Source organism: Myxocyprinus asiaticus, chromosome 3 (genome assembly GCF_019703515.2).
Source record: "Myxocyprinus asiaticus isolate MX2 ecotype Aquarium Trade chromosome 3, UBuf_Myxa_2, whole genome shotgun sequence".
Classification (NCBI taxonomy): Eukaryota; Metazoa; Chordata; class Actinopteri; order Cypriniformes; family Catostomidae; genus Myxocyprinus; species Myxocyprinus asiaticus.
The window spans coordinates 22,631,055-22,656,302 of NC_059346.1; the positions used below are offsets into that span (position 1 = coordinate 22,631,055).

At 40.4% G+C, this 25,248-nt stretch overlaps 1 protein-coding gene across 1 annotated transcript in view; it reads left to right on the top strand.

Annotated features, from left to right (window-relative positions):
* The first annotated feature begins 2,205 nt into the window (after positions 1–2,205).
* The window catches only part of nsmfb (NMDA receptor synaptonuclear signaling and neuronal migration factor b), a 76,000-nt gene continuing 52,957 nt past the window's right edge, over positions 2,206–25,248 (top strand). The window contains exons 1-3 of the mRNA XM_051668730.1: positions 2,206–2,433; positions 24,064–24,125; positions 24,494–25,177. Of these exons, the coding sequence (XP_051524690.1) occupies positions 2,363–2,433; positions 24,064–24,125; positions 24,494–25,177 (817 nt within the window). The 5' untranslated portion in view covers positions 2,206–2,362. The remainder of the gene's footprint in view (positions 2,434–24,063; positions 24,126–24,493; positions 25,178–25,248) is intronic.

The following is a 25,248-nucleotide window of genomic DNA, read 5'->3' on the forward strand; positions in this document are numbered from 1 at the left end:
TCATATTCTCACAGCAGCACCTACTTTCTGCCTGTAAAATGTGTGCATATGTGACTAAACATTCTGTAAATCGTGTGTATGATTATAAGAGGGACTGAAGAGTATTGTGTGCATTTCAATGGTATTCTATGCACAGTAAAAATTGAAAAAGCTCCGTTGTTACCTTAAGGAGTGATTTCTACCTGATCTGACCATTAACATTTCTTTCGTTGGTGTAACCTAATGTAGTCATGTTGATTTGGTCAGTGGTCACATTAAATCATATTTTGGATGTGTATAAAACCATTTAATTTAGAAATTCAACAGAGCACAGTTTTACCTTACCTGACAAAAAACATTTTTTTACAGTATGTAAGTTGTCTGATTTAACGCGTGTCTGCTTGATTTGTGTACTTATGAGAAAAATTTAATCTTGTAAAGGGAAGTCCATTTAAAAAGTATAATCACACCCTATATGTGTTTCCTCAACTTGCAACCTGCCTAGTACACTTTCCATTTTCAAACGATATTAGAAATAACAACTGGGTAGTTCTGCAACAAGTCTGGCAAAACCAACCAAGAGCAGCTTCTGCTATTTGTTCCCAGAAGTCGTGACTCTATCTTGGAAAGTTATGGTTGTAGAATGGCCATTTTTAGTAAGCTTTCAGCTCCCTTCAAAATGGGGGAAGAAGCAATGTGGTAATGATGAGGCAGATACACTTCTCTTGCTCTACTGACCTTAGCTATTATTGAGAGATGGCCTTATTTGAACACTGAGCAGCTCAACAAAGGAATGTCAACACCTCAGCAGAGAAGGAGGATGCCAACAAACTAAGACATGTTATCCTACTGTAATTTAAAATCTAAAGTTTTTAATTGACTAAAAAAGCCTCTTTTCTTGGTGGTTTTACAAACGTGATGTCTCCCAGTGTCTTTATTCAACAGCATGTGATTTGCCTTAATCTGCAGGGATCCAAATCTACACATGATATTTTAATTAAAATCAGCATACACAAAAACTATACACCCCTCAGACACTACAGTAGGTGGTTGTGGGCAATGGACTACCATTGTCAATGGAAAGAATATAAAAGTCCTGCAGAAAAGTGAGTGAGTGAGTGAATGAGTGAGTGAAAGAAAGAAAGAAAGAAAGAAAGAGATAAAATATACACCTATCTTGATCAACTAGCACAAAATATAATAATTAATAATATGATTACATAATTAATAATAGAAACATAAACTAGCCAATCATATCATTTTATGATGTGTGTATCCCAGTTACAAAAAGGTGACAACCAAACCAAATGTAAGCAGCAGGTACACAAATAATCGGATGGGGTGTTTAAAAGCAGCCTATACCTTACAATTTAAAGGTGCACTCAGTAACATTTGTCTTTGTGTCATTTTGGACACTGACACCTTGCGTGGATGCAACATCATTTAAAATCAAAAGATTTCAGTTTCAGATGCCATTGTACAAATGTAGTATTCACAATCAGCCATGATTACTTTAATCAGTGAGTGAAAGTTTCAAATAACAGGATGGTTACTGAGATTAAGGGAGTAGTATTCGGCTGGTCATGTGATTCTAACATGGCAGCCCCCATGTGCGGACCCTCTCCATGTAAAATAAAACAGCTTTTATAAGTTTACTGATATGAGTGGAGTCTTCCTTTTATATATGTGTGGTCGTGATTTCCTACATATATTGCAAAATTACAATTCATGTCTTTAGGAGTTAAACTTTTTTAATGAACATTTAATTTTGCATTACGTAAATAAGAATGTTTCATTATGGCAAGAGTAGCCTATGGATATAATATGATCCGGAACAATGACTCGGACAGTCATCGTGAAATTTAACCAATGAAAGAGTTTCAATTGCAATAATCTTTCGGTTTTTATACTTTATTTTCCCAGTCTGCTACGAACATACATAAAACCGTACAGCGTTCTTTTGGCGGCCGTTTCAAAGTATTTATATATTGATGTTAAAATTAATTAATATTTTGATGGGAAAGTGTGCGCGCGCGCTTGTATGAGAGAGAGAGAGAGAGAGAGAGAGAGAGAGAGAGAGAGAGAGAGAGAGAGAGAGAGAGAGAGAGAGGGGCGGACACATTCTGGCTGTACTACATAGCTCAAACTCCGCTCACGACCGTGCACTTCATGTAGTAACATTCTAGTGGACATTTCATTCCTAAACAAGAGCAATAAACGGAACATCTGACCTTACGTAGCACTTTGAATCAGGGAGAAAAGAGGTGGTGATTTCCATCTAAATTCTGCGGACGATTTGTTTGTATTGTGCAATTTTCTCCTCCATTGCAGATCATACGAGTGGAATGAGCTGTTTTTTCACACTGGTCGTTTCCACTGCAGCATGGGAACTGCCGTGTCCAAGAAGAAGAATTTAAAGAATGATGCGATTTCTTCTGTTGCCGCAAAAGTTAGGTGAGTAGCCTGTCTCTGCTGTAGCACAGAGTGAGAGAGGCAGCGCGCCTCATGGATGGACGGAGTTCCTTTATGGACTGTTTGATGCTGCTGTTCAGTATAGAACTCATATATTATTTTTCCCCCTATTGTTGCTGATGAATGATCTATTAGAAATGTCAGAGATGCGACAGTGCCAGTTAAGACGGACATGCGTTTGATTTAATCATGTTGACAGCACTTTGTATGAATAACCAACAATAACTTATAGGGTGCTACATTGAAGTTTGACCTGACAGCTACTTTAACAGGGTTTTATTAAAATATAGGCCTATATGTGCTGTTCTACTGTCTAGTCAAATTACGTTTTGCTCTATTTTCTACATAGATAATTTCGAAAGTCTACTTTGACTTTTGGGAAGATGACATCCCAGATAGTTTCACATGTTTTCATTTGGAAAGCATCACAATCTAATTCAAATATGCTAAACATCTTAAAAAGATCAGATTTACAAACATTCTAAATCATAAACGTCTCAAAGACATCTACTGAATGTCTTATTGACATCCGAGACATACTTATTGTGTATTGCAAGATCAGCAAACAACTTTAAAAATGACGTCTTCCAGATGTAAACACACACACTTCAAATAGACGTCTGGGTGATGTACGTGTGGGAGTAGCCTAGACCTATGTAGGATGTTGTTGTTTGGACATTTTTCATAATTTATTGATTTACAAAATAGGGTAATTTCAGCTAAATGTTTATCAGTTCATTCGTTATAGTGTTAGGCTATTTCCATTTTGTCAGTTTGTGTTTACTTTCAAATTTGTTTTTGCAAATCAAGCAAATATGCCTCCCCAAAGATCGCATCCTAGTACCCTGTATTCAAATATTCATAAGACTGATAGGCCTATTTCGTGACACTACGGCGATTTTGACAGTCGTCATGAAGAAATGAGATCACCTCAGACCTCATTGCCTGTTTGTTAGCTGATGTATTCATATATTTCCACGGGAGATAAACTGTATAAATATCTCCCAACTCCACCTAAGTAGTGTGGTCTAGAGCATACGCAGGCATACGCCGTATGCCCACCTGAAATAAGTGATGAAACGTATGGCCGCCAGAACAACGAGTAGTCTTTTTCAATCTACCAACGCGATGCAGCAGCACCGTTGAGTGAATTGCGTGTGTGTGTGTGTGTGTGTGTGTGTGTGTTTTAAGTGTACAGAGATTCTCCCTAAATGCACACGGAGCTGCGGAACGCAACTGATGGCACTGGCAAGACAGACATTCCGACTAACCTGATCCACCAATCAGCACGTTCATTTCAGACGCGATTGAATATTTGCTAACAAATCATATTTTCCGTTTCAGTAAGGGGCGGGACATTTCTCTCGTCTAATGCTGACGCACAAGCATGTACATTTAAATATATATATATATATATATATATATATATATATATATATATATATATATATATATATATATATATCTTAAATTTAACTTATGCAATTAAACTTTGTGAAAATACTGGATGTTATTGAACACCTGCTAGTTTTTGATGCTCTTTTTTTTTTATCTTTTACTGCTGTCAGTGGTGCATTTATCTTGTGATATCAAATCATTTCAATTTATATTTCTAAGTAGGAAAACAATTTCACTATACACAGAAAGGCACATAATAGTACACAAATAAAACAAATAACCATTAATTTTTATGTAGGCTATATATGGTAATACAAGATAACTTGTTAGCGTGAGCATTACTACACTCATATTAGCTACAGTGCTTAATAGTTTATTGCGTATTATGAATTAGTTTATTAGTTAGAGTAATAATAAAGTATTAACAATTTTCATAGTAGCCTAACAAAAGGAACATTAATGACAGGCTTTAAGTCTTTTACACTGATGCCTTTCAGTGAATGGAAAGCAAAGCAAAGGTTAAAGGGATAGTTCACCCAAAAATGAAAATTCTCTCATCATCTACTCACCCTCATGCCATCCCAGATGTGTATGACTTTCTTTCTTCTGCTGAACACAAACAAATATTTTTAGAAAAATATCTCAGCTCTGAAGGTCTATACAGTGCAAGTGAATGGTGACCAAAATTTTGAATCTCCAAAAGGACATAGGCATCATAAAAGTAATCCATACCTCAGTGGTTTAATCCATATCTTCTGAAGTGATATGATAGATGTGGGTGAGAAACAGATCAATATTTAAGTCCTTTTTTTCTATCAATCTCCACTTTTTTCTTCTTTTGTTTTTGGTGATTCTTATTCTTCATATATATCACCACCTACTGGGCAGAGAGGAGAATTTATAGTTAAAAAGGATTTAAATATTGAACTGTTTATCACCCACAGCTTTCATATTGCTTCTGAAGACATGGATGTAACCACTGGAGTCTTATGGATAGCTTTTATGTGGCCTTTATGTGCTTTCTGAAGCTTTAACATTTTGGTCACCATTCAATTACATTGTTTGACCCTACAGTGTTGAAATATTCTTCTACAAATATTTGTTTGCGTTCAGCAGAAGGAAGAAAGTCATACACATCTGGGATGGCATGAGGGTGAGTAAATAATGAGAGAATTACATTTTTGGGTAAACTATCCCTTTAATGTGAATGCTCACTCACTCACTCACTTACTCACTCATTGTTTCACTCGCTCGCTAATTCCGCCCACTCGCAGTCAGTGACCTTTAAAAAAATAGTACAAATTAACCAACCATTATTCATCATGACACCACAGCTGTCTAAATCAGTTGCTACCAAACATTTGAACAGCACTCGAGACTCCCTCTGTACTACAGTGACATTGGACCTGATCTCTTATTCATCCTCCCTCTATAATTAATTTATTTAGCTGGGTGATGCTTGGTAGTTTCTGACCTCTCCGATCTATGAACTCACTTGTGCAGAGAAACAAACAGGAGGAATTCTTGATCTGGACAGGAGGAATGCTTGATCACTTTGAGTGTGCTCTCTGCCTCTGCTACTGATGTAACCTTGTTGAATTTGTGTTCTCAGATGTGTTATGGTTGTGTAAGATGCATTTACAGACAGTTTGGAAATGGACTGGACTATACTACACAGGCCTCAGTGGAGTCTGAAATTGCTTGAAATGGCCTTTGGACCATAGAATGACTTCTGATGTAATTTACATTTCCAATCTTACTTAGTTTAAGGTTGGAGATGTGATCAGATCAAATGCTATGCAATGTTTTGGATCATGGTTGAGTGCAATCCAGCATATGTTCTGCATTGAATGGTTGCTCATCGATCTATAGAAATTATTTTAGAAGAATAAAAAAAAAACAACAACTCATTTATGGCTGTATTCATCAGCCAATGAGAAACTGAGAATTTACTTAATAGAGTATTAACTCATATCAAAGCCCCTCCAAATGTGTGATATTTCTACACATTTGCAAGCAATTAATCTACAGTATGCTTGCACCTGATCATGCACTCCAATATGCACGCATGCTTTATTCATCATGGCACCTGAACTTTTGAACTAGTGATTTATCTCCCGATGGGCTTATTCTGTATCTCTCCTTAACCTAGACAACAAGGCAGAGACAGACAACCTCAATTATTTCATATTCTCACATGCGAGTTAAGAAAAGTAGGCCACAAACAAAAACTACAGGATATATTTAATCACTACAGTACTAATAAATGTACAAGAGAAACTTTAAAATGTAAGAACAGAATAGAAAACAATACAGAAACAGAATATTAAAAACTAATTTGTTGCCATAAAAACTGAGCATTAGAACAACAGAAAATAGGACACTTTAAAGTCCCACTATTTCCTTTTTAACACACAACACACAGTACTTCCTTTTTCCAAGCCAAAGCGGTTATTTGGTGGAATTGGATTACTGTAGCTTTGGGGTTGTAAAATTATATTACACACTTTGTAAGACTAAAGCAAGTAGAATGGTGACCTCTTTTGACTAATGATTTTTTGACCCTGTTTCTCCACACTTTCCTTTCCCTTTTAAGTTTCCCCCGCATCCAAAGACATGGACAGAAAGTGAGGACAAGGCTGCAATGACAGTACAAGCCAATTAGAATTATGCAGTGAGTGGCTACAGATACAGTACACAAGCCTCCCCATTGTCTCACAGGCTGATCTGTAAATAGTTTAATTAGAGGCTGAGACCACCTGCAGTTGTACTGGAGGGGGGCCCATTTTATAGGAAACCTTGTATGTGTGTACAGTATGATTGTAAGTGTGGTGATGATTCTTAGGGTCAGGCTCTTGGATATAATTTAGTTTTACGTGAAAATCATAACCCTTTTCCACCCACTCTCTGGTTGTTTTTGCTACTGTGCCTTTAAGATTTATATATAAATGTTTGTTTATATATAAACAGTTATTGTATAAAAAGTTATTACTTGCTAATATTTTTGCTTGTGAAATGAGAAACAATGCTTACTCATGGGCATTAGGTTTGGTATCGTGTCCTATATAGTTTGCTCAGCCACAACCTTCAATAGCAGTCTCTTCACAATTGTAAAGCCTGCATTGCATTGTGACTGGGTCACAAAACAATTCACACTCAAATATGTAGCATAACCTGTGAAGGTTGGACTGGTTATTATGGACCTTATTAAAAATACACTTCAGCCACTCATTTCCTCGGAAGATGCTTTAAAAGGCTATACAGAGATGTACACTCACCAACCTCTTTATTAAGAACACCTGTACAGCTCCTACTTATTCATGCGATTATCTAATCATCTAATCATGTGGCAGCAGTGCAATGCATAAAATCATGCAGATACATGTCAGGATGCATGAGGGAAAAATATGATCTCAGTGATTTCAACTGTGGCATGGATGTTGGTGCCAGATGGGCTGGTTTGAGTATTTCTGTAACTGCTGATCTCCTGGGATTTTAATGCACGAGGACCAGGCAACGGTGTGTCTGGGAAACCGGCGAGCAAGTTTTTTTTCTCTCTCTCTCTTTCACTGTCGCTCCACCTTGCCCTTGCCCTTTCCCTCTACTCTTTTTTGTTTTTGTTTTGTTTTCCCTCCCCTCATCCCCCTCCCCAGCCCTAGAGAGGTGGGGAAAAGCCTGCCGGCAGTGCTTGGTGAGTGTAGATGTTACCCTACAGCAAAGAACAGTGCAAAGTTTGGCAAACTTCTACTGGGTAGGGTTGCACCAGCTGTGCGTAAGTTGGGGCGTAAAGTTTACACAAAGGACTAAGTAACTACTAGTTAGTTTGTAACTAAGTCAGTGCTTAATTCGGTTGCACCACCTGTTCTTAAGACAAGACTTAACTAGTAGACTGTAAGCGCTCCGTAAAGTAATGCATAGTTGCATAATATGACGTTTACCCGTATTCATCCAATAAGCAGCCTTCAAATTTGTACACAGAAGTGTTAAAAAGCTGTGAATTTCAGTTTATCTTGCTACGGTAGATGTTCAAACCTTGTCTGCTCACGTAACTGTCAGCTGTAATAAATCATTTCTCTATTAAAATATGATACATAATAAAAGTTTTTAAAAAAAAGTCATAAAAAAAGATTTAATAAATAGTATATTTGCCCAGTGTAAATAAAAATATATAGGAACTGTATCTAAATTAATTAAGGGGTGATAAATAAATACTAATACAATAGCTTGGAAAAACAGACATTTATTCATTTTAATATCCTATATATATTTTGAATGTGTTGAAACTTGACACCGGGCAACGCACCCTGAAAACTGCACCGTTAGATTGGTTTCATGCTGAAGAGCTGCTTAAAAGTACTTTTTTTTTCTCTCTCGTAAATGTAAACAAGTGCAAATGCCAACACCATCCTATATGTCGAAAGGACTGAAGCCTGTCACGCAAAACGAGCTCACTGATGTCATTAAATATCATTCTGCTTTTTTATTCCAACCGTTACACCTGGTCGGAGTCTTCCATAAATATTTAGTTTATACGTAGAGTTACGTCCTACCTAAGTTTAATGGTGCAATGCTCAAATATTTAGTAGTGGGTAAATTGTGACTTTGTGCCCATTTACGCCACAACTAGGCTAAGTTCTAACGTACGTATAGCTGGTGCAACCGGCCCCTGGTGATTAAGAATAATAAAAGTAGCCATCTCACTTCCTCCTTTTACTTCAAGGAATAGTTCACCCAAAAATGATAATTCTCTCATCATTTACTCACCTTATGTCATCTCAAACTTGACTTTCTTTCTTCTGTGCCACACAAACAAAGATATTTTTAATTGAGATATGACCCATCTCCGTCAAAATATCTTTGTTTGTATTTCACAGAAGAAGAAAAAAGTAATACGAGTTTGAGCATAAGAGTGAGTAATGATGAGAGAATTATCATTTTTGGGTAAACTATTCCTGTTGATCTGAAAGGTCTCAAAAACTTGGAATGGATCAGCTAGGAAAGTATGGTCAATAGCCATTTAAAATGACATGTTTTATGTTTACTAGAGCAACTAATTTAGAGAACTGCTCATCAAGTGTCCATAAATTGATAATGAGATTTTACCATTTTAATGTCAGTGGCAGATGTTGAAGGTTTTCAGAGATGAATATGACTCAGTGTTTAGTTCACACAACAAGCTTACATAAATTCTAGCTGTCAATGACAAAAACTCTAAGCTGGCAGTGAGAACAGTGTGAGATGAGAGTTTAAGTGTATAAAAAGGACACTAAGAAATCAAATCAGCAAAGAGAACACAAAGTTTGTAAGTTCATCTTGAGGAGGAGTAAAAAGAATGCGAGAGAAAGGGATCATGCCACACATAATTATTCTGCTTAATGCACACCAAGGCACTCGGGAACAAATTTTATTTGCTTTTTACTAAATTAGCGTGGCACACTAAGGCAGTCTGCTAAAGTCAAAGTGGCATGCAGGGCAAAAGCACTAATTTCTGCTTTTGAGCAGACACATGAAAACAGCAGTGCATGAACAGCTCCAGGGTGGAAACATCTCCCATGTTTCATGTTCCATGTGTGTTATCTCTACTCTCCTTTTACCCATGCTGCCATTGTGCACAGATGCAGTATAACCTTGTGCTTTCAGTCTGTATTTGTGTGTATTAGTGTCCAAGTTGATGGATGGATGGATGGGATAGATAGAAATTATTATTTTTTTTGTTAGTTTGGTCAATATTGGCAGTGAAAGAAAAATACATTGCATGTCAATTTACAGAAGTAAATATATTATAATGAGAATATGCATCAGTTTCTCTCATATAAAGAAAAGTAAACTGTCAATTCCTTCTCTCAGGAGCATTATTTGAATGGCTGAACTTCACTTTTTGCAAAAGTTTCTCCCTTTGTGGTATTAAGTTAAGGGTTAATTCCTCCATATCATGGAGTTTCCGTAAATCCAAGATTCATATGTTGGTACTGTAGGTTCTAGCCAATGTTATTCCATACAAAGTTGCAACAATCAATGTCTGGAGAAGAAATAAATTTGATGTGTTCCAAATACATAACACCTAATAAAGTAAATAGTGAGTTTTTAAGAAATTGCATTTGATAGAAGCATGCACAGCTTTTAACATGACCAAAAGTTATGTATAAAATCTGTCTGTTTCCCCACAGTTTCTGCAGGAGCAACTAAACAAGGATAATAATAATTACAAATCATTATTTTTATTTATTTTTTGTAATGGGTATTGATTCTTTTTACATCTGCTTTTTATACCGCTCAGCTGAATCACTTCTTTTCCGCCATCTTTTCTTGGAGCGCAGCAGGGGTTTCGTCCAGCAGTCTTGTAGTTCACAGCTTGGTTACAGCATCTGCTTTGGTAAATATGGTTAATACGCTTCTCTGTGTTCACACACTCTCTGCTTAGTTCTCTGTCTCTCGCCTTATCCCATCCTTCTGCGTTCGTTCCTTCATTCGTTCCTCCCATTCCCCATTCGTTTTGTCACATGGCAGAAAACATGTGAGATGCTCCCAGATGCACATGCAGACAAACTGACAAGGCATGAGAAGAAGGGTATGTGTGTGTGAGAGTGAAAGTATGTTTGTGAGAGATTTGGGACTCTCATACCCTACAGAGCTTTTCAGTATGTATTATACATGTTTTAATTCTCTCCGACTGAGTAGCTTTTTGTTGTTTTTAAATTTGAGTCCATGATTTCTAGATTAAAAAAGAACAGTAAACTATCTTCATGTTAATATAGGGTAATTGCTTGCGCCTTGTGCTTAGGCAAAAAGTATTAATGTAGAACATTTGAATTTCAAAGAGGAAAGTCAAAGGAACAAAGAAATCACAGGTTATTTTCACACAACAGCAGTTGTCAATCCTGTTTTAGAGTGCTAAATACGGTTACGTTCACTTACAGTTTGGTTATACACAAGAGTGACATCCGCATTCTATGACTGAACCAAACTGAAATTTTCAGGACTAACAACCACATTTTGAGAGGGAATTAACAGCCCAACAATAACAATAAAAAACATTCAAAGCTGCTGTAGGTTTATTAAGATTTGATGGATGAACTCGTCGATTGGACTCATTTATGAAAAAACATTGTGTCAGTTTTGATATGGCTTTCTGTTGTTATGAATGTTGCCATCTTTGATATTAGCCACTATGATTACAGGCATTGTCAGAGACTATTTAGCAGAGATGGACCACTTCTATTAAAATGAAGGGAAGAAATTGAAAAGACCAACGGTCAGTGGCTATAGAAAAGAAATCCCGCCTTACAGGTAAAAGAGCCAATCAGCTTTTAAATACACACATCACCTGTCAATCAACTCGAGAATTTGCACGCAAGTAGGGAATTTTTATTTTATTTTTTATTATCTGAGGTAAAGAAGCACAATTTGTCAGATTTTACTGATGACTTTAAATATGTTTTTTCAAAATCTTGACCAATTTTTTTGGAGAATTCGGTCTTTCCCCATTAAAGTAGATAGGAGCTGCTCTTTCATGACTGGAAATAGCTTTCCAGGAGCATTGCAAAGATGGCTGCCAGTGGACTAAATTGCTAGAAAGACTGACATTATTCACTGCTATCACCAGAATACAGTAGAAAAGGGCCTTCAATGACTATTCATCAAACAGACTGTATTTGTGCTGATCCTCCAAGCTCCAAACAGGACAATTTGAGAGTCACACCTGTTAGTAAATACGGTTGTCAGTCTGAAAACCTGCTGTGTGACCGTGGCCACAGAATGTAGACAATCAGAAGCATTTTGAGGTCATCTGGTGAAAGAGAGATATCTGTACGAGCTGGTTAGTATTTAAATTTTTTGGAGTGTTGTTGCAGGAAAGCATGGCTACTCCAACAACAGAGTAATTCCAGGGATGTCTCAAGACTGCACAATTTGCCCACAACATGCTGATTATGGGTTTGTGTGTCTCTGTGGGGGGTGTGTTTATGGGGATGCTTGCTTGTCAGTTCATCTGTATTTGTGTAGCATGCACGTTTCCAAAAGTGTAAGTATGGAGGCGGGCCTCAAATTGAACTCTCACTGTAGTTATGCATGTTTGAATTGACATATTTAACTGTGTGCATGTGTGTGAGCTTGTGCATGCTACCAGGAGACATTTTTGTGTGGGAAGGCATCATTATCATTTGGTTGGGGACTAAATTATAGGCAAGGTGAGTGAAACAGCTTGGGTACTATTTTTCATTTGTACATGCCTGGTGTGTGTACTCCCCTAGTGCATGTGAGTAATTAGGCTGCATTAGGAGTGTTCTTGCTGGGCTACACAGGAGGGGAATACTGTGTTAATCTTTCCCATGGTTCAGAGGTGGAGTGATGCCTTTGATAATGGAATTTGACAGCTCTTTGAAATGCATTAATGATTTGTACAAATCATCCATGCTGATTGTGAGGGCATTTTCTAGTTGAAATGCATCCATTTTTTTATTTTTATTTTTTTTATGGTAAAAACAACAAACTGCATCATTTTGGAAGCCATATTCACTGATTTTAATGCCTGTGGCATAAGCACACACATATTCCATAAGGATCTTTATACTGTTTTCTACTGTTAGACGACGGTACTGTATGGCAATGTAATCTATAACAGTTTTTCCCAGGCTTTTTTTTGTCTTAGGTACCCCTACAGCCCCATCAGTATTCTCATCTAGTACCTCTTTGTCAACATCAAACCAGAATGTTCTTTTTACCTTAATACTTATACTGGATATAATTTAGCATTATCATAAATATTATTAAAATAGTCATTATGACAGCAATTCACATTTAAACTAAAACTCAAAAACCGTCAACAATCAATAGTGGATGAAAAAAGGACTCACCAAGTAGCTTCTCTATTTGTACATTCATATTGCCAAAGTGTTTACAGCAGAGCTGCATACAAATAAAACAGTACAAAACAATGGACATATTATAAGAAAAATGCTAAATATGCAATGTATACTTGACAAATATGGTACAAAAGGATAATGTTAAATAGTAAAAATTAAGTTACATATAGAGGAAAAATAAAATACTACTAGAAAACTATAAGGAAGAGCCATAGTAAAATATGATGGAGACACAGACTCATTCTTTGCCAGACAGACACATACTGTGCTGCTATCACACAGCACTACTTGTGTTCTCCTAATAAGATGGGCAGTCTTTCATTGTTTGTTAAACGGTTAAATGTGCTGTGAATATGTTTAATTTTGTCGTAAATATTTGTGCTGTGTATGTTGTGCATTCTTTTAGAAAATGCAGCTCTGCCTACCTTTCTTCCTGTGGCAGCCATTTTTTCCTGTGTCTGCCTGTTTCTATAGTGAGGTTGTGCCACTGAGTCTGTACATTGTCGAGGTGGCTCTCAGTTTTTTGTCTGTCACTGTGCACAGCCAGTCTGCCATGGTGTATTCTCTTTTTAGGGCCAGATAGCATTGCATTTCTCTCTCACTCTCTCTCTCTCTCTCTCTCTCTCTCTCTCTCTCTCTCTCTCTCTCTCTCTCTCTCTCTCTCTCATATATATATGTATATCTACAGTTGTGCTCAAAAGTTTGCATACCCTGGCAGAAATTGTGAAATTTTGGCATTGATTTTGAAAATATCAATCAGTCTTTTATTTAAGGATAGTGATCATATGAAGCCATTTATTATCACATAGTTTTTTGGCTCCTTTTTAAATAATAATGATAACAGAAATCACCCAAATGGCCCTGATCAAATGTTTACATTCCCTTGAATGTTTGGCCTTGTTACAGACACACAAGGTGACACACACAGGTTTAAATGGCAATTAAAGGTTAATTTCCCACACCTGTGGCTTTTTAAATTGCAATTAGTGTCTGTGTATAAATAGTCAATGAGTTTGTTAGCTCTCACGTGGATGCACTGAGCAGGCTAGATACTGAGCCTTGGGGAGCAGAAAAGAACTGTCAAAAGACCTGCTTAACATGGTAATGGAACTTTATGAAGATGGAAAAGGATATAAAAAGATATCCAAAGGCTTGAAAATGCCAGTCAGTACTGTTCAGTCACTTATTAAGAAATGGAAAATTCAGGGATCTCTTGATACCAAGCAAAGGTCAGGTAGACCAAGAAAGATTTCAGCCACAACTGCCAGAAGAATTGTTTGGGATACAAAGAAAAACCCACAGGTAACCTCAGGAGAAATACAAGCTACTCTGGAAAAAGATGGTGTGGTTGTTTCAAGGAGCACAATACGACGATACTTGAACAAAAATGAGCTGCATGGTCGAGTTGCCAGAAAGAAGCCTTTACTGCACCAATGCCACAAAAAAGCCCGGTAACAATATGCCCGACAACACCTTGACACGCCACACAGCTTCTGGCACACTGTAATTTGGAGTGACGAGACCAAAATAGAGCTTTATGGTCACAACCATAAGCACTATGTTTGGAGAGGGGTCAACAAGGCCTATAGTGAAAAGAATACCATCCCCACTGTGAAGCATGGTGGTGGCTCACTGATGTTTTGGGGGTGTGTGAGCTCTAAAGGCACGGGGAATCTTGTAAAAATTGATGGCAAGATGAATGCAGCATGTTATCAGAAAATACTGGCAGACAATTTGCATTCTTCTGCACGAAAGCTGCGCATGGGACACTCTTGGACTTTCCAGCACGACAATGACCCTAAGCACAAGGCCAAGTTGACCCCCCAGTGGTTACAGCAGAAAAAGGTGAAGGTTCTGGAGTGGCCATCACAGTCTCCTGACCTTAATATCATCGAGCCACTCTGGGGAGATCTCAAACGTGCAGTTCATGCAAGACGACCAAAGACTTTGCATGACCTGGAGGCATTTTGCCAAGACAAATGGGCAGCTATACCACCTGCAAGAATTTGGGGCCTCATAGACAACTATTACATAAGACTGCATGCTGTCATTGATGCTAAAGGGGGCAATACACAGTATTAAGAACTAAGGGTATGCAAACTTTTGAACAGGGGTCATTTAATTTTTTTCTTTCTTGCCATGATTTGTTTTTTGATTGTGCCATTCTGTCATAACCTACAGTTGAATATGAATCCCATAAGAAATAAAAGAAATGTATTTTGCCTGCTCACTCATGTTTTCTTTAAAAATGGTACATATATTACCAATTCTCCAAGGGTATGCAAACTTTTGAGCACAACTATATATATATACAGGGTTGGGAGGCTTACTTTAGAAATGTAGTTCCCTACAGATTACAGAATACATGCTGTAAAATGTAATTTGTAATGTATTCCGTTAGATTACTCAAGATCAGTAACGTATTCTAAATACTTTGGATTACTTCTTCAGCACTGGTAGATTTTTTCACTTGTTTGGACTATAAAAACTCTGCCAGTACAGTAAGGCAAAATACACATATTAAAAATACATTCTCTGAAAAACCAAAATATCTTATGCAGTGTTGTTTCTAAAACAAGATAAATCAAATTGATTTTGTTTTAAGGATTCTTTTGATATTTTTACAGGAAAACAATAAAAAAATTATTATCTAGAATACGATTTTTGCCCTAATATCAAAAGGTCTTACTAGAAAAAAGAAATTATGATCTAACGTGAATTGTCTTGATAAAAAAAATATGATCGTGCCTGGTAACATGTGCATGTAAAATGGCTAGAAATAGCATTTTAGCTTAGTGAAAAGCTGACAATTTACACAAGGTTTATTTCTATTTCTTCTGCTTCAAACTTCAAACTCACTTCTCTGTCTGCTTGTATGAATGTAACACATCATAAGAAAGTGTTTCACCGCTGTTCAAATGCACTTTGGATTGCATCATTTATATGGATATATGTTTTCCATCTGAAAGGACTAAATATTAAATGAAACAAATGACAATAAAATGCAAAGTAATCTCTTCAGTAATCAAAATACTTTTTTAATGTACAACCCCAATTCCAAAAAAGTTGGGACAGTATGAAAAATGCTAATAAAAACAAAAAGGAGTGATTTGTAAATTATATTCACCCTTTACTATATCGAAAGCTCTACAATTACACATTATATGATATTTTACCTTGTGAATTTCATTGGTTGAATTTCACAGTCATTTCAAATCAGTTGATTGCAACACGCTCCAAAAAAGTAGAGACAGGGGCAATTTAAGACTAATAACAATTTGTTGTGTTGAAATAACTAGGCGATGTGAAACAGGAGATGTTAAACAGGTGAGGCAATTGTGTCATAGTATATAAGGAGCCTCCAAAAGCAGCCTAGTTCTTCAAGAGCAAGGATCATTCAAGGCTTGTCAATTTGCCAACAGATGCTTCTGCAAATAATCTAGCACTTTGAGATCAACGTTCCCTAAAGACAAATTGGAAGGATTTTGAGCATTTCATCCTCTACGGTGTACAATATAGTTAAAAAATTCAAGGAATCAGGTCAAATCTCGGTGTGTAAAGGGCAAGACAAAAATGATTTCTGAATGCGTGTGATCTCTGATCCCTCAGACATCACTGTCTAAAAAAACATCATTCATCTGTAATGGATATCATGAACATGGGCTTTGGATAACTTTAGTAAACCTTTGTTAGTCAATACCATTCCCCGCTGCATCCACAGATGCAAGTTAAGACTTTGCTATGCAAAGCAGAAGCCCTACATCAACACTGTCCAGAAGCACTGCCGACTTCTCTGGGCTCGGTCTCATCTTAGATGGAAAGTAGAACAGTGGAACTGTGTTTTTTGGTCCGAAGAGTCCACATTTCAAATTTTTTTTTTTAAACACAGCCGTCGTGTTATCCGGGCCAAAGAGGAAAAGGAACATCCAAGCTGTTATTAATGTTAGGTCCAAAAGCCAGTGTCTGTATGGGCCAGGGGTGTTCAGTGCCCATGGCATGGGTAACTCACACATCTGTGAGAACACCATGAATGCAGACAGATATGTAAAAATTTTGGAGCAACATATACTGCCATCCAGTGCCGTCTTTTCCATGGATGTCCCTATATTTTTCAGCAGGACAACTTCAAACTACATACTGCCTGGATTACAAGTGCATGGCTGTGTGAGCAGAGAGTGCGGTTGCTAGATTGGCCTGCCTGCAGTCCTGACCTGTCTCCAATTGAGAATGTGTAGCGCATTATGAAGCACACCATACGGCAACAAAGACCCTGTACAATTGTGCAGCTAAAGACCTACATAATGGATGAATGGGGGAAAATTCCACTTTCTAAACTTAACAAACTTGTGTCTTCAGTGCCCAAATGCCTAATAAGTGTTATTAGAAGAAATGGTGATGTTTCACAGTGACAAACAATTGACTGTCTCAACATTTTTGAAGCATGTTGCAATCATCTGATTTGAAATTACTGTACATTTACAAAAAACAATGAAATTCACAAGGTAAAACATCATATAATGTGTAGTTGTAGTGCTTTCAATATAGCAAAGGGTGAATATAATTTACAAATCACTCCTTTTTGTTTTTATTAGCATTTTTCATACTGTCCCAACTTCATCAGAATTGGGGTTGTAACTGTATTCTAATTACCAATTATTTCAATTGTAACTGTAGTGGAATACAGTTACTTATATTTTGTATTTTAAATATGTAATCCTGTTACATGTATTCCATTACTCCCCAACCCTGTATATATACAGTTGAAATCAGAAGTTTACATACACCTTAGCCAAATATATTTAAACTCAGTTTTTCACAATTCCTGACATTTAATCGTAGAAAACATTCCCTGTCTTAGGTCAGTTGGGATCACTACTTTATTTTAAGAATGTGAAATGTCAGAATAATAGTAGAGAATACTTTATTTAAGCTTTTATTTTTTTCATCACATTCCCAGTGGATCAGAAATTTACATACACTTTGTTAGTATTTAGTAGCATTGCCTTTAAATTGTTTAACTTGGGTCAAACGTTTTGGGTAGCCTTCCACAAGCTTCTCACAATAATTTGCTGGAAATTTGGCCCATTCCTCCAGACAGAACTGGTATAACCGAGTCAGGTTTGTAGGCCTCCTAGCTCACACGAGCTATAACTTCCTGGCTGATGTCTTGAGATGTTGATTCAATATATATACACATACATTTCCTTCCTCATGATGCTATCCATTTTGTGAAGTGCACCAGTCCCTCCTGCTGCAAAGCACCCCCACAACATGATGCTGCCACCCCCATGCTTCACGGTTGGGATGGTGTTCTTTGGCTTGGAAGCCCCGCCCTTTTTCCTCCAAACATAACAATGGTCATTATGGGCAAATGGTTAAATTTTTGTTTCATTAGACCAGAGGACATTTCTCCAAAAAGTAAGATCTTTGTCCCCATATGCACTTGCAACCTGTAGTCTTGCTTTTTTATGGTGGTTTTGGAGCAGTGGCTTCTTCCTTGCTGAGCAGCCTTTCAGGTTATGTCGATATAGGACTCGTTTTACTGTGGATATAGATACTTGTCTACCTGTTTCCTCCAGCATCTTCACAAGGTCCTTTGCTGTTGTTCTGGGATTTATTAGCAATTTCTGCAACAAACTACGTTCATCCCTTGGAGACAGAATGCATCTCCTTCCTGAGCGGTATGATGGCTGTGTGGTCCTATGGTGTTTATGCTTGCATACTATTGTTTGTACAGATGAACATGTTACCTTCAGGCATTTGGAAATTGCTCCCAATGATGAACCAGACTTGTGGAGGTCCACAATTTTTTTCTGAGGTCTTGGCTGATTTCTTTTGTTTTTCTCATGATGTCAAGCAAAGAGGCACTGAGTATGAAGGTAGGCCTTAAAATACATCCATAGGTACACCTCCAATTCAGTACACATCCTATCAGAAGCTAATTGGTTAATTGGCTAAAGGCTTGACATCATTTTCTGTAATTTTCCAAGCTGTCTAAAGGCACAGTTAACTTTGTGTATTTAAACTTATGACCCACTGGAATTGTGATATAGTCAAATAAAAAGTGAAACAATCTGTCAGTAAACAATTGTTGGAAAAATTACTCATATCATGCACAATGTAGATGTCCTAAATGACTTCCCAAAACTATAGTTTGCTAATATAAAATCTGTGGAGTGGTTGAAGACTTCAACATAAGTGTATGTAAACTTTAGACTTCAACTGTATATATACTGTATATGTATATACTGTGTGTATATATATATATATATATATATATATATATATATATATATATATATATATATATATATACACACACACAGCATACAGTAAACATATTCACAGCATATTTAACCGTTTAACAAACAATGAAAGACTGCCCATCTTATTAAGAGAACATACAACAGAACAGGAAGAACTTCCAGGGTTCGCCGAGCCCGGGAACTCATGGGGATGAAAAATGCACACGTTATCCCCTCGGGGAGGCCACATACACCTTTAAGGTGGAGGGGGACAGCTGGCCCTCCAACCTCCCCTGCAGGAAGGAAAGCACCGACCTGACTGCGCATCTCTGTGGGTCTTCACCTCGGGAAAAACACCAATTCACAAACAGATGCCACTTCTTCCGCGTCCCACCCAAGGACCAGACATGGAGATTCCAGAGGTCTGGGCGCGAGTGTCAAATCCCTGAGAAAGGAGGTCCTTCCTCAGGGGAATTTGCTAGGAAGGGGCTGTCGCGAGGAGCATAAGCTCCGAGAACCAAGTCTGGGTGGGCCAGTACAGTGCCACCACCACAACCTGTTCTTCGTCCTCCCTGACTTCGCACAAAGTCTGTGCAAGCAGGCTCACTGTGGAAACGCATACTTGCACAGGCCAGCTGTGTGCCAATGCATCCCTGCCGAGGGGGGCCTTGGTCAGGGAGTACCATAGCAGGCAGTGGGAGGATTCCTGGGAAGCAAACAGGTCTACCTGCGCTTTGCCGAATCGAATCAGCTAAACCACCTGGGGGTGGAGACTCCACTCTCCTCTGAGGGTCACTTGCCATGACAGCGCGTCCGCTGCATGATTGAGTTCACCTGGGATGTGAGTGGCCTGCAATGATTCAGTTGCTTCTGACTACAAAGGAGGAGATGGCGGGCGAGTTGCGACATGAGCGTAAACCGCCTTGACGATTTATATACGCCACTGTCGCCATGTTGTCCGTCCAGACTAACACATGCTTGCCCTGGATCAACGGCCGAAGCCTCCGCAGGGCCAGCAATACCGCCAGCAACTCGAGGCAGTTGATATGCCAATGCAGTCGAGGTCCTGTCCAGGAGCCCGAGGCTGTGTGCCCATTGCAAACAGCGCCACAGCCTGACTTGGATGCATCTATTGTGACAACGACAGGTCTGGACGCTTGTTCTAGGGGAATCCCTGCCCATAGAAATGCAAGGTCTGTCCAAGGGCTGAACAAGTGGCGACAGATCGGTGTGATAGCCATGCGATGTGTACCGTGGCACCATGCCCATCTCGGGACTTGACTCTGAAGCCAGTGCTGAAGCAGTCTCATATGCATCAACCCGAGTGGCGTAACCACCGCCGAGGACGCCATATACCCCAGGAGCCTCTGAAACTGTTTCAGTGGGACCGCTGTTCTTCCCCTGAATGACTTCAGGCAATTCAGCACCGACTGAGTGCACCCGCTCATGAGGTGCGCTGTCATAGTGACTGAGTCCAACTCCACCCTGAGAAAAGAGATGCTCTGCACAGGGGAGAGCATTGGCTGAGGTGTCTGAGCACCAGGTCCCTGTGCACACACAATAGATCTCGAGAGTGAGCTAGAATCAGCCAGTCATCAAGATAATTGAGGATGCGGATGCCCACTTCTCTTAGCGGGGCATGTACTGGTATGCCTGACCCTCGAAGGCAAACCGAAGGAATGGTCTGTGTCGAGGCAAAATCGAGACATGAAAGTACGCATCCTTCAGGTCTACTGCCGCGAACCAGTCTTGATGCTGGACGCATGACAGAATGCGCTTCTGCATCAGCATTTTGAACGGGAGCTTGTGCAGGGCCCGATTCAAAGCTTGCAGGTCTAAGATTGACTGCAATCCACCTCCTTTCTTCGGTACGATGAAGTATGGGCTGTAGAACCCATTCTTCATCTCGGCTGGAGGGACAGGCTCTATTGCATCCTTCTCTATGCGGCATCCTTGTCTTCTACCAAGGTAAACTGGACGCCTTTGAACCTGGGCAGGTGCATGGCAAACTGAATCGCATAGCCATGTCGGATCATCCTGGCCAGCCAGCACGATGGGTTGGAGAGTGCTAACCATGCCTCCAAACACCGAGCAAGGGGCACCAAGGGGACAATCGGCTGTTGTGACAACAAAAGGGAACAAAAGATTCTCCTCCCGGGATGGAGTGGTCTGTGTACCACCTCCTGGCTTACAGCGGGTCTCCTCACCCCTGGGTCGCCCGTCTCAGGGACGCTTCGTAGCCTTCCTGGGGTTCTTGGCACCAGACCGAGGGACGGGGGGGCTCTACGCGGTGCCGAGCGGTTGGCTTGGGCTGTGGCGGAGCCGGTGTTGCTGCCGCAGGAGGACGCCCTCGGCGATGAGCAGATGGGGTGCAGGACCTCGGCAGCCCGTAGGAAGAATTATGCTGGGGCAGGATGTTCTGGATGGCCTCCAACTGCTTCTTGACTGTCGAGAACTGCTGGGCAAAGTCCTTGACAGTGTTGCCGAACAGGCCACCCTGAGAGATGGGCGCATCAAGAAAGCTGACCTTGTCGGCGTCATTCATCTCTGCAAGGTTGAGCCACAGGTGGCGATCGTCCGCCCAAGAGCCCGCACCATGCCTTGGCCTGATGGACTTGCAGGAGGGCCATGGCATGCAGGGCGGAGGTGGCCTGTCCAGCGGCACTGTAAGCCTTGGTTGTCAGGGACGACGTGAATTTACAGGCCTTGAACGGGAGCCTTGGACGATTCCGCCAGTTTTTGCGGGAACTGGTGCACCGCAATCACCTGCTCCACCTGAGGAACCTCCGTGTACCCCTTGGCCGCCCCACCATTGAGGGTAGTGAGAGCGGAGGAACTCGAAAGTCGGGTCCGGACAGTAAAAGGTGCCCGCCACGACTTTGTGAGCTCCTCATGCACCTCCGGGAAGAAAGGAACTGGGGTAGAGCATGGCTGTGTGCGGCACTCTGAGCCCAAGAACCAGTCGTCCAGCGACGAACGCTTAGGGCAGGGTGGAGGGTTCCACTCCAGCCCAACGCTCACGGCAGCCCGGGCAAGCATGGCCGCCAGCTCCGCGTCGGCATCAGACTGGGCGACCGCACCAGATGGTGGGAGCCCAGCCGAGTCCTCCATGCCAGACTGTAACAGCCCACTCTCTGATGCTGCGATTGAAACCTCATCCTCCTCCCGAGCCCGAATGAGACATTAAGCTCGCCCTGGGGTGAGCTGCCTGACTCATCCATGAACTCGACTGGTGGAAACGAGCATGCTGGAGAATGGGAGGTCCGTGGGGATTCACTAGGCGGAAATGCTCCCATTGGAGTCCCCAAATCGCCCCCAGCACTAACCGTCACGGCCTTGTGCACGTAGGCAGAAAGACCGGGGCAGGAAACGGCTGGAGTGTGACCGCAATGTTGCCATGGTCATGTTCTCGCAGTGAGAACATGAACCGTTATCAAACACTGTCTCAGTGTGTCTGCGACCCAAACACGTGAGACAGTGATCGTGGCCGTCAGAGGCGGAGAGATAATGACCGCATCCAGAAACTGCACATAAACGGAAAGGCATCTTTAAAAAGACACTCTCCGTCAGTGCTTACTCTTTTAGAGAAAATACACTCTTTTATTTTCCTCAAGTGTGGCTGCTGAAGCGCCCAGGGGCGTTCTCTGCACTTATCTGTGCGAGAAAGGGAGAACCCGCTGTAATGCGCCATATATCCAACAGCCGTTTTACACTTTCGCTTTGCTTCAGAGGTGAACGGAACGCTGGTGGATTTCTCAACACCGCTCGGCTCCAAAGAACAAATCTGAATGAGTGTTTGCAAGCTGTCTCCTTTTATACCCGTTTGTCAGGGGGAGTGGCATGCAAATTCCACTCGCCAATTCACATTGGCCTTTTCTCAAATATCAGAGATGTTTGGGGCTCCCAAGTCCGACCTCTAGTGTCACTACATCGACACAACGTCGAGTGAGTGACAGATAGGGAACTGCTTTGTTATAATAAAAACTAAGTAGATTTCTTCTTCCTCATTTATCATTTTAATATGAATCTATATAATTTCTTTCATACCTGTTACTAAGTTGGTGATGCTACAGTATGTTTTCTCATTTTTTCCTAATCAGCGTTCCATTCACCGTATGTAGCACTTAATCAAGTGGTATCATTTCTGATTTATCTTCATGATATATCCTCTTCCGCTTCCTCTGTCATTTTCTTCCTCTTTCTTTTCCTCTTTTTCTTCAACTTCCACTTCCTGTTTCTTTTCCTCTTTTACTTTCTCTATCACCCCTCCTGTCTCTTCATTCTGAGCTATGACTCCCACCCTGCATAAAACAGTGAGTGGTATCCATGTTCTCATACCACAGCTGTACTCCCTCTAAGTGACCTGACGTTGAGAGCCCCCCAGAAGGCGTCCAGATTTCATACTCTGTTTTACACCTCATTGCCCCGAGAGGCCATGGAATTGGGGAGGTTTTTTTTATTTTTCCTGAAAGCATCTGCAGATATGGCTGCCCAGTTGAAATTGGAGCCAACATCACATGAAATTATCTTCTAATGTTTTGTCATTTTCACTTGTGTGATTTTTGGGTTTGTGAGAAATACTTTACATTGAGCTAGGTTTGTAGCAATATGCTCTGTGAAGTGGGTAGTGAGAATTATTTTAGTGAAAAGCAGACATTTCTACAGAACAAATCCCATCCAAAACTGGCCTAAGTTGGTTTGCTGGTCTCCCATCCTGGTCAGACTGTTCTGCTGGGTTAGAGGGGTTTTGGCACTTTTCAGCTTAGCTGGGAGAGCTTAAACCAGCTAAGACTAGCACACCAGCTTAGGCTATTTTTTAAAAATTTTAAACAGGATTTGATTTAAATATGAAGACATAAGTGTCACAAACCCATTGGTGGTTGAGAAGTGCTAAAATTACTATGGTCAGTAAGTGATCAGTAAATTCTCTCTATGACACTCTGTGACAGAAAGCTATGGAAGCTGTCTGAAAGATAAATAACATAGACAACTTTGAGTGAGGCATGAACTCTGCTCAGTCTGAAAGCAGCAGTTATGTGAAAGTGTGTCAAGAAAGACAGTTTTTTATTTCCATGAGTTGATTTGGTGTTCTGTTTATCTCTCTGCAGAGCAGCTCGAGCATTTGGAGAATACTTTTCTCACACTCACCCAGAAAACTGCAACGGATCAGGTTAGGCCCATTCCACCACATCCCTTACCTCCCTTTGACATATTTTACAGTTCGTCAAGATCTTAAATGCTGCATGTATTAGTACTTCCAGTAGGTGTCCTTCCAAAGCATCACCATTTTAAGTTCAACATTAATTCCATAGCTGACAACTCACCCCTGTGTTTGACTTTGCCATTAGCTGTTTTCGTTTTTCCCTCTTCTTCAGCCTGTCATAGGCCAGCCCTCTTTTATTAAATTAGAAAATAACTTTATAGGCCCCTTTCTGTCTGTCCTACTGTTGCCAAGGCACAATGCACAAGCCAAAGGATGAGCAATGTGTTCTTTGTTCTTTTCTGTCTCTCTGTCTTGCTTTCTTTCTCCTTCTACAGATCAGTTGCTATCTGACACCTTCATTGGTCAAGACACAGAGTCCCCGGACATCAGCAGTCTAAACAACAAAAATAGCCTTCAGCGATACTCCTGTCACACTCTTATGGTTAAACCAAATCAAGAAGATATTCAGCCAGGCAGCCAGTCTGCTCCTCTTCCTACCAGTTCCAAGTGTCGACTCTCAGTTGAGCGCAGCCTCTCCTCTGAGGACCAGCAACATCATAGGTGTGTGGAGATCTCTTCGAAACCAGCACGTGTCTATACCATTACCAGAGAGCGAGATATGCTTGGGGGCCAGGGAAGCGAGGAGAGTTTGGAACTAGAGGTGCTAAAGAGGACCACAGAGCCACCACGAGCCAGCGCTCCCTCCAATTTACGTGGCACCCATCATCGAGGTAGCCATCAACGTGGAAACAACGGCCACACCCACCGGCATCACTATGGTCAAGCCCCTGTGACACAACCTTTGCAGAGCTCAGGGAGCACTCATAACATCCGGGACTGGGGATCGAGGCGGAGCAGGTCGAGAGAGGACTGCACTCCAGATTGTGTGGCATGCATTCGGCCACACTGTCAAAGCCAGCGCTCTTTGGACCTTGATACCTCAACTCATGATGGTGGCAAGCAGCACAAGAAGCTGGAGAGGATGTACAGTGAGGACCGTGTGTCCTCTGAGGACAGAGGTGAGAAGATAATGCTTCTCTGTTTGCCACCACTGAATGATGGTTTATTGGTTTACTCATCATGAGATTTA